This window comes from Fundulus heteroclitus, chromosome 24 (assembly GCF_011125445.2).
Source record: "Fundulus heteroclitus isolate FHET01 chromosome 24, MU-UCD_Fhet_4.1, whole genome shotgun sequence".
Classification (NCBI taxonomy): domain Eukaryota; kingdom Metazoa; phylum Chordata; class Actinopteri; order Cyprinodontiformes; family Fundulidae; genus Fundulus; species Fundulus heteroclitus.
In genome coordinates this window covers 9,021,987-9,032,789 of record NC_046384.1, presented here as the reverse complement: position 1 = coordinate 9,032,789, position 10,803 = coordinate 9,021,987, and the positions used below count along the sequence as shown (strand labels likewise).

At 41.0% G+C, this 10,803-nt stretch overlaps 1 protein-coding gene across 1 annotated transcript in view; it reads left to right on the top strand.

The window, feature by feature from the left end:
- The first annotated feature begins 332 nt into the window (after positions 1 to 332).
- Positions 333 to 10,803, top strand: part of LOC105918938 (collagen alpha-1(XVIII) chain) — a 60,482-nt gene continuing 50,011 nt past the window's right edge. Inside the window, exon 1 of the mRNA XM_036127834.1 lies at positions 333 to 631. Within this exon, the coding sequence (XP_035983727.1) occupies positions 541 to 631 (91 nt within the window). The 5' untranslated portion in view covers positions 333 to 540. The remainder of the gene's footprint in view (positions 632 to 10,803) is intronic.

Genomic DNA, 10,803 nt, shown 5'->3' with positions numbered 1-10,803 from the left:
AAACCTAGCTGACCTAAAGCTAAAGTAAACAAAAATGTTTTGCGTGATGTTTAAATGTTTAAATATTTATGTTTAAATATATTTAAATGTTTAATGCCCGTTTTAATGTCTTTTTACACAGTGAGTGCAAATATCTGCTCCACACTGGAAATACAACTGACCAGACAGAGGGACTGTCCCTTTAAGAACATGCAGTCTGACTCTGATGGTAACTGCATGAGAAATTCCAGTAAACGATCATTTTACATGAATTATCTGCATGGTTTGCATACATTGCAATGTCCCTTTATGTCTTGCTTGACGAAAAGCCTTTAATTTGAAAACCTCCACAGGAAGCGCAGTGTTCAGAGCGCAGCGTCTGCTTCTCGGCACTGTGCGTAAAGGCGCACAGCTCCTGCGCTGCTCAACAGGAGGCACTTTCTGCCGTTTATTCCTCTGTTTCCTGAGGCCGAGCCGCGGTGCCTGAGATGAGAACGGATCCTCTCACCGTCTGAGAGGATTTAGTTTGTTTTTCTGTGTCTGAATCCTGGAGGAATCGGGATGCCTGGACGCCACAGGTGGTCGATGATGAGCTGGCAGACCTGCATCTGTGTGCTGCTGGCGGTCGCACAGATAAGATCTCAAGGCAAAGGTAAGAGGATGCCCGGGAATTATTCTACTCCACTGCAGGTTTTAGGAAACTGTTCAATCTAAGGCTAAACGATGAAGAAAATAAAGTCTTAAAAAAGTGAGCAAGTGGCTGAAATATTGAGAAAAATGCATTAAACCACCAGGATATGTGTTTGCCTTCTTTACTAACCTTAATGGTTGCAGAGTTCAAAGAGAGGCTTTTCTGGCTGGAATGTGTCTGAGCTGGATTTGAGTGTCTTGGCTTGCTTTTTTTTTTTGGGGAATTATGAATTACAAATCATCACCTCAGCTGTCAGTCGCTGTGTTTGGGTCGGATTTATGTCTCCAGGATGTGACCTGTGCGCATCACGTCAAGCACTGACCTGCTCCGAACAGCGACTTTGGTCCTCCTGCTTGTTCCAGCCTCTGACGGGGCTAATATGAGCCTCCCTGTCTTCATTTTGTAGTTATTTTTGCTTCTCCGTGAGGTCATTCTGAATCTTTACAGTTATTCTGTCCTTCTGCGGGCGGTTTTCATCTATCCGTGGTCATTTTGCATCTATCTGGAGTATTTGTGTGCATTTCTGTGGTACATGGTGCAAACAGTTTAGCTAAGTGGGAAATTCAAACCTTAACATGGCTCTTTTGCATCTCTTTGCAAATCTGCCATGTAGGGTATATGACATATGCTGAGTCGTGGTCTACAATGTAGACCCATGACCCAAAAATACATGAATAATACAAACCACTCCACCAAACAATTCAGCTACAGGCTGCAAGGCACCCAGTGCAGAAAAGATAAATAAAAAGTGAAAAGAAAAACACACAAGCAATAGATAAAGGCAGATGTGCATATGTGTTTATTTTTTGTTGTTTTGCACACTGCGGTGTGGATAATTTGCATGCAGCCGTGTTATATGACAATGGGAAAGCTGCAACAATGTGGTATCAATTAGAGGTGAACACGATGCCAACTCCCCCATCAGCCAAGGGCCCGGCGGCTTTTGCCCAAAACTAGCCGTCCCGAGGGACCCACTGCGATGCATTTGCCTGGCTGCGCCCGGCCATCACCCCCCCCCCCCCACCCCCGCCCACACCTCTACCAGCCAGCAACGAGCCTTTTCCCTAAACACAAGATCCCAGTACATTTTAAACCAAACAGGACCTCTCAGACAGAGGCTGGTCCATCCTGAGGACAAAACCCCCAAACCTAAGATGAGCGGAGTGGTGTCTGCAGTTCAGTGCAGTGAGGAATGTTCTGATCTTTATATTGGAGAAACCAAACAACCTCTCCACAGACGCATGGCTCAACACAGGAGAGCTACCTCCTCAGGTCAAGACTCAGCCGTCCACCTACACCTTTAGGTAAAGGACACTCTTTGGAGGACCAAAATATTTGGATGGAGAAGACAGATGGTTTGAAAGGGCCGTGCAGGAAACCATCTACGTTAAGTGAGAAAAAACAACTTTAAACAGACGAGGACTCAGCCTAACGACTCTCCGTTGTTGGGGCGACCAATTCCAGGTGAATCTGCAGGAGAATCTAAGCTCTAACCAGGTCTGCAGGTCTATAAAGCTGGGAACTCCTCACTACTCCAGACATATTGAGCTGAGAAAGCTTCCTGGATGGGATGTGAAATGTCTTCACTGCAAAAAAGGAACTAAAAATAAGTAAAACGTTCTTAAAGTTAGTGTGTTTGTCCTTGATTTGAGCAGGTAAATAAGATTATCTGCCAATGGAATGAGTATTTTTACCCCTAAAATAAGATAATTAGGCATCCTGCACTTGAAATAAGATGATGGAGATAGGTTGTTCCTATTTTAAGTGCAAAAATCTTATTCCATTGGCAAATCATCTTATTTACCTGGTCAAATCAAGGGTAAATACATCCATCCATCCATCCATTTTCCAAACCGCTTTATCCCTCATGGGGTCGCGGGGGTAGGGTAAATACATTCATTTTAAAAACATTTTACTTATTTTTAGTTCCGTTTTTGCAGTGTTCAGATTCAGAACAAAAGTCCAGTTGTTTTATTTTTTAAGCTTTTTTGGATTGATCATGACCTGAATGACTGAGAATCTTCCCCAACATACAGCAACAAACCTGCACACACACCCTTATTTTACACAAAACCTTGTCCCTTCTTTCCCTTCCCCTTTTCAAGCTGTTTCCCTCTGTCTTCCTTTCCTTCATGTGCTGCCCTGTCGTCTCTTCTTGTGCATGTCTACCCACCAGTGACTGTCAGGATGCTGCAGTCTCTCCTACTCAGTTTTCCTGACAGCGTTCTGATATCATAAAACATGCCAAGTTTTATCATTTGTTTATAAACCCATATTCAGTCAGAGCACTTTGCTTTGCATCGTCGTATCACAACATATTTCAGGCCGTTTCCAGCTGATTGTGTTTGAACCAAACCTAGAGAACATTTTTGTTCCCCCTCCTGCTTCTCAAACCCAGAACTTTAGCTTGAATATCATAACAAGTCGAGACATAATGACTATTGTTTCAGCTGCTCTCTCTGCAACTCTCCCCCACACGGACAGCCTTGGCATAATTGTTTGGAAAACAACAATGGAGAGCTGTCACGCATATATCTCATGCCTCTAAACTGTATTAAGTTTCTGTTTCTACTTACTTCTACTGTCATTATGTTCATTTTTAGTCACTTTGTTGCAGCTTCTTCAATGTTCTGCCTTACTTTCTATTCAATCATTGTTTTTGCAATGCTAAGCCTTTCTAAAACAAAAGAAAGTCCCATATGTTTGTGTTTCTCTGTAGACGTGTCTATTTGTGCTTAATTTGTCACATTTGTCAGAATAACTGTGTTTTAATCACGGTTTTATGAGCTTTTTGGGGTTTTTATTTTCTGGTGTTCCCTTTGTTCAGTTGCCTTTTTCTTGTGGTCGCTTTAAGTGTCTTTTATCTTTAGTTTTCTAATCTCTCAGCATGGTTTTTTTTCTGATGATAGAAATAATTATTTCTGGTAATATAGTGTTTTTGTTCATTCTGCGCCTGCCTTTATGCCTACAATTATAGTCTCTTTTAATTTTGTTTCCTGTTTTGCATAATTTTATAGAATTTTTTAGCATTTCTGTGGTTGAGTTTCTCTTATGTGCATTGAACTTTTTAAAGATAAACAAGTTAAAATAATCAAACCGTTTGAGTCTCCTGTACAAACTGCGTGTGTTTTGCTGACTCGGTGTAATTCTGGACAAGAATAAAACTATTTACGACTATATTAACCTGTGACATAAATAATTGCACAATTTATACCTCCAGTCATCAGATGCTGGGCGTATTTGCACCACTTCATATAGATTTAAAGTTCAGGTTTTCCCTTCTGCAGGGCATGTCAGTCCCAGTAAAACAGACACCCGTCATCTTCTGGCCTAATTTCTCCTGGCGGTTCGTCTCCTCTGCAGGCTACGCAGACACACACACAAATGTTATGCTGACATTCAGGCATGCCCACACATTCAAGTAGAAACAAAGCCTTCTCAATATGCAGAAGTGCTTCGCAAGCTTCACAAGAATTCACACATCCAGTCTGACATTTTTTTCAGTGCACATTACTTTCTGCAGAATGTACATGTTTTCCGGGAAAGTATAGGCAATCTATGCAAAGAGATATCTGCAAGCAAAGCCTCCAAATAAGGAAACGTTTTACCTCTAGTCATTCAAAAAGCCTCATAAAATTGTAATTTACCATCTGGCTTTGTTATCAGAATATACATCCTCTTTGTTTTTAGTTTAAGAAGAGCGGGAATGACGTCTCCCTGGGTGGCCAAACACCCTGATTTCTGTTATATATGAGCTCATATAATATCAAAGGAGACACAACTGGGAGTAATAAAGCTCTAAGCTCCATGGTGTATATTCAGGGTGTAAGGAAAATAGCGTTGGGCCATCTCACTGAAAAAGGAGCTTGTGGGATGCTTGAAGCTAAGAGAAGCGATCTATTCATGTTGATTTGACTCTTTCACCTGTCTGAACATGAAGCCCCAAGTTTTCCATCCTGCATGTAAGGAAGAACGTTTCTTGGCTGATATCCTACGATGCCTTAAACCAAATATTGGCAAAATGTCATGTTTTGTTTTGTTTATTCTTCCTAGCTGTAGGCAAATGTTAGAAGCCGGTTACGCAGGGATATAATTGGTTGAATAGAAACCTCGTATAGAGAGATTTGTCAGATGGACGACTGATAATCAACCGTAACCTGTTTGCTTAGATTTAATCTGAAAGTTGAATCCTATCTTACAAGCTTGATTAGATCATGTTTGGGCTTTTATATAAACTGAGTGTTATTTTAAATCATTGTGGTGAGTTTGTGGGATTGCTGTAGTAATAAAGCAAATAAATAAGTGAAAGCTCAGCAACATCAAATTTAATGACCCCTGGGCCTCGGGTCCCTGGGTCTATGGCTGGATCTGCTCCAGCGTAGCTGGCGGCTCCTGGGGGCTTTCCTGGGGCTCCTGTCGACTCTCCCCTGGGATGGGGAGGCAGCTTTCCCTGTGTTAGCCCCTTTTGGGCACCTTTGCTCTGGGGGTCCCTTCGGGCGTCTGGGGTTCTAGTTCTCCTGGCATCTGCCTCTGTGCTTTGGGGGTGGATCTTTGGCCCCTCACAACCACTAATGAGCATTTTACTCAAGTATAAACATCACATACACAAGCGCACTCTCATTAACACCTACAGGTGCTTGGATTCAGGTGCGTATAGCTTCACCTCTATACAGAAAACCCCTATTATTATTATCTTTAGCTGTCACTTTCTACCTTTTGTATTACATAATATTGTATATTCTTCAGTGATGGTATCAAGGCGTTGGTTGCCTGTACCTTTAAAACTTTATTGGTTGGTTTTTGCTGTTCTATATCTCTGTTTGCAGGTGTAGAAGCAGACTCCGACGGTCAAACATCAGATTTACTCTAACATCTCACTTTTATTGTTAATATTGTTAATGTAATCACATTTCCACTTTGTGCTTTAATATTTCAAAAGATAGCTTGGTTTTTTTTCTCTTTCTTTTTTTCCTTTTTTTCCTTTCTTTCTTTTTTTCCCTTTTTTTCTTCCTTTTTTTTCTTTTTTTTCCCTTTTTTTCTCTTTTTAAAAAAAAATTTTCTTAAAAAAAAAAAAAAAGATAGCTCAGTTTAATTGAGGAGGAGATTGTTTGAGCGGTTAGCATCTTACGTGCAGACAAAATTATTTTATCTGTTATTTCCTTCTGTAAAACCTAGAATTTGTCTTGCAGAAGTCAAGCCGACAGCTGTTTAGGCTAACCTCTATTCATCTCTAACTAATGTCTGCACAAACACCAGCTACTAAGGCTAACCGTTGCTTGAGCTAGCTGTTACTCGTGCTAATAGTCATTCAGGGTCAAGCTAACCACTGTTCAAGCTCTTACTCTAAATACAGACTAACTACTACAAGAGCCGAACTCTATGTAGGCTGACTGACACTAAAGCTTGGAGCTATTCAGACTCAAGCTAATCACTGTTGAAGATAACTGTTACTTAAGCTAGCCTTCAGACTGACTACCATTTAAATTATTCTAGCCATCAGTAACCATCAGTTTAGCTAACTCACAAAACACTTGAATCAAAGAACAGCAAAGGCCAGTGATCCTTCTAGCCTCTCATAAATCACAAGAGGGGATTTATGAGTAAATACAGCTGTAAATATCCTGTACAGCTTTGGGTTTAGAAAAATATAGTTGGCAGGCAGCACAGCAGTATTGCATAGTCCGCTTGTTTTCTCTAAAGTACCCCTTGTCTTGGTTGTCACGTAGCGCAACAAAAGCTTGCTCACACCAGTACTGCGTTACAGACAGAGCTAAAGTATGCGTCTACTGACTAAAAGCGGTCGCTGTATTACAGATTGGTGGGTTACTTGTCGGTCTTGTTTTGGGCTTTTCATAGAGTCGGTCACTTGTTTCTCTCGCCAGATCTGGCAACACTGCTGCACAGTGGCACAGTTGGTAGCACTGCTGCGTTGCAGTGAGACGTTCTTGGGTTCCTTCTGCATGGAGCTTGCATGTTCTCCCCGCTATGGTTTCCTTCCACAGTCTAAAAACACGACTGTAAGGCTAACTGCTCTCTCTAAATCACCCTTAGGGGTGATTGTGTACATGCTTGTTTTTCCATTGTGTCTCTGTGTTGCCCTGTGATGGCCTGGCAACCTGCCCAAGGTGGACCCCGCCTCTAGCCCAATGACCTACGTAGCTAGACACCAGCCCCTCTGCAACCCAGCCCCTCTGCACGGATAAGCGGGTATAGATATTAGATGCATGGATGATTTGTTTCATAGTTTTCATACAGTAAAATATGCATTTTACTGTATATAGTTGTAAGCCATGGACAATGCAGACGACTGTGGCTCTACGCTCTTTCAGGAGGAGTGAATGCTGCTTGGAGAGACTTGATGCAACCTGCTGGGTTTCCTTAGAGAGGAAAATTTTTGACCAATCTGGAGGATTCGATTAAATCTGACCTTGGAAAGTGCCTTGAGATGACATGTGTTGTGAACTGGCGCTATATAAATAAAACTGACTTGAATTGAACTTGTATATGAGAGAACAAGGCGGTGTCTGGACAGGTTGAGCAAACAGTGAAAGCTTGGGCTCTTAAAAACAAACTTGCGACGCTCCTCGTGCTCCACATCACCTCAGGGACATTGCAGCTCTGCAGTTCACTCCCATTTTTACGTGTAATTACAGCTTTTATCCCGAGCACGTCTCAGATGCGGCGTCGTTTGCCTCCTGCAGATGATTAGCCCTGCATACTGTAACGAGTGAAACTTCAAAGTCTCACCAATGCAGCTGGGGGTGTTTTCTACCTGATTCAAGAGTTTAACGTGTTACAGCAGAGGTGCGATCTCATGCAGAGGGGGTGGCAGGATGTTTGGCTTTAGAGCTTTCATCTTTCCATACACAGTCCATCTGATGGTCAGAGCACGCTGTTCTGATCTGTGTTAATGGGGGAATGTCTCCAGCTGCAAAGCTGACGATGGTGGCTGTGGTTTCTGTTCTCACCTGCGCCTCTCTCTTTAAGATTTAATCAACAGAAATCCACAAACTTCACGCTAAATTGAGCTTAATTCAATACCTGGCACACCTGGATAGAGCAGTAAAGCTGCGGACTTTCCAGATGCATCGACCAGCCTGAAAGCTGGGACAATAGCAAATGTTTCTAATCAAGAAAAGTTAAAATATGTAAATAGAAATAGCTTGGGTAACTAGTTTGGGCAAGGTAAAAGTGAGAGTTAGAATAAAGATCATGTAATTTGAAGTTAAAATAGTCATGAATATAATTGCTCATCGCAGACTTAAAATACTTTCAATGCTCAATTACAAAAGAAAAAAATATTTGGAAAATAACTATACCACACAGGCAAAAAATAAAATGTATACATTCTGGATTCAATAGCAATGTTACCTACCAGGTGAAAAAACATTAAAAAGACCATTAAAAGTGTGGGAGGAGTCTTTTACAATACAGAGAGGAGTTTCTCAAAATTTCTTACAATATTCTAACAAAGGGAATAAAAAATGCTGATAATTTCATATTTCAGATGGTTTGTTCCTATAACACGAGAACCTATGTCTGCTGTTGTTGATTCCTTTACAGTGTGGTTTGCACCAAAAACTCAAGTTAATAGACAAAGCAGGGGCAAAGATAAGAGCCAAGTGGAGAAGAAGAAAGAAGAGATGTAATGAATAAATAATACTTAATCTTTAAGTAGAAAATATATTTATAGAACACATACATAACAAAAATCTGTTGTCGGGAAAAAAATCCTAAAAATTGTTAGACTTTTTAAAATTTAAAATTAACTTCCAAGAGCCTGGTGGCATAAATGTTCACACCCTTCATTTAAAAACACTGATGAAGCACCCGTCTGTCTTCTTGAGTTCACAGCAAGCATGAATTAATCCGATGAACAGTTGTTGTATTTGCCTATTTGCAGGTAGGGTTTTAGTTTACAGAGAGGTTACAAAAAGATCACAAAGATCTCCTTGTTGGAATCAGTCAGAAGAAGAGTACATATATCATACTACAGAACATCGGCATTGCGACGGCTAGAACTTTCCTCAAAATTGATGAGAAAAGTTGGAAACACTGATGGAGGTGCAGGAATTCCCAACAGGCCCTTCGTGTGACAACAATCTCCTTTATTCCCCACATGTGGGGTTCAAAGACAGAAGTCTTCTCTGCCAAAGAAAACATCCAGGTTTTCCGCAGTGTTTTGGAAGACCTGAAAATCTTTTGGACATCTTTTTGGACTCACTACCCTCAGGTGTGAAGTTAAAAATGATGAGGAATATAATCATTCAGGCATCACATCCATAGGTCAAAACTAGAGATGCACCGATCCAGTTTTTTCCGATCCAATCTGATACCGATACCTGGGCTAAGCGTATCGGCCGATACCCGATATTATTGTTGAATGAATAAACCGTGTACCTTACCATGTGAGTGAAGTTATCAAGCTTGAAACATTGTTAAAAAAAGTTCTGCATGTTTGTTAGCATAGTACTTATTTAAGTTTGTACCAACTTTATCACCCTCCTCACAACTTACGCATTGTAGATGCTGCATGTTGCAGTCGGACTTGTTGGCGTATCAAGTTTGAAATGTTTCCAGAAAGCAGACTTGGCTCGGTCTGGCGCTCGCTCCATGTTGCTCTGTGTTTGCTCATCGCTAGCTGCTGAGTGTAACTGTCGTTGCAAACATAGGAGGGACTAGATCACCGTAACTATGTTGCTGGGTATAATATTAGTAACAAAAAGAAATGACTGGATAGGCATTGATCATCCGATATCCGATTCAGCTAATTAGTCCATTTTGGAGCCGATATCTGATCCGGGTATCGGATCGGTGCGTCTGTAGTAAAAATCTGAGGTCCAGAAGTAAATCTGAACAAACTCTCTGTGGTGGGAAATGTACAGGATGTGCGTCAGGTTAATGTAGAAAAAGTTATGAAATTATAATAAAAAAAAGGTCAGGGTTGAGTATATATTTTACAGTCAATTTATTGCATGAGTGTTTTTGCTAACTCAAAATACACAATGAACGCTGTGAACTAAAATGCACTCGCTTCAGATGATTATTTTTTTTTTTTTGCCTTTTGACTCATCCTGAGCATTTTCTGTCTCGTAAGCAGTTCTCGACCCGCAGGAATTTAGACCTGCAGCAGCAACGGGGGGGGCCTCAAGTTCACGTTGCCTGAAGCTGGGGCAGCTGAAACGTTGCTCCGAAAGGTGACGAGCAGGGTCACGTTCAGATAATAGTTTCACTTCTAATCATCAAAACAAGCTTCAAAGTTGCTTTTGATTATCCGCTGTCAGTCATTTCATAAACAGCTTTTCATTTAGCTCTCTTTTCGCGAACAAACTAGCCGGCGAACACTTTCTCCACCAGCCGTCCTAATTCAGCGACTCAAACAAGGGGCGGGCTGTGACTGCAGCTCCCGAGGCTGGATGAGGGAATTACAACATCTTGCAGCCTCTTGTAGCTTTTGTTCATTGCCAAGAAGCCACTTCAGCCTTGAGCAGCAAACGCAGGAGTGTTACGGGTGTTGAGTTCTGCTGAGCCTCTGCCAAAGGAGCCTCAGGGAGAGCTTTTATTTTGCCTGTTAGGGTTTGAAGATGATGTTATCTGATAGCAGGAAAGTGCCGCAGATATGAGCTAAATCTGCAAACCTGGGAAGACGTAGCCATCCGCCTACACTGGCACACAAACTCAGAGGTTGCAGAAGACTTGAGATTGACCTTCCAGGAGGATAATGACCCTAAACATACAGCCAGCATTATTCTAATAATGTTGCTGATCAATAATCTAGTCGATTAAACAGGACTGAAATACAGTGAACTGCTCTTACATTTGGTATTCTGCAGGAACTACTCCTTTTGGGATGGATTTAATTTCGTTAACTCTTGCAAAGACTCCTACATAGTTAATGATAGTTTGCACAGCTAATTATCCTTTTAAAGCTTGATACAGGTAATTTTGAGGAAACTTTCCATTTTTAAATAAAAAAATATTTTTTGGTTGCTTTAAAAAAAATAAAACGCAAAGCTTTCAAACTTTCTTCATATTGTAACTGAAACGATAGACCAACAAAATACATTTTCCTCATGTTTATGTATTTTTATATAGGGTGTGTGAATTATATTCATTTGTAAATTGTCTTAATT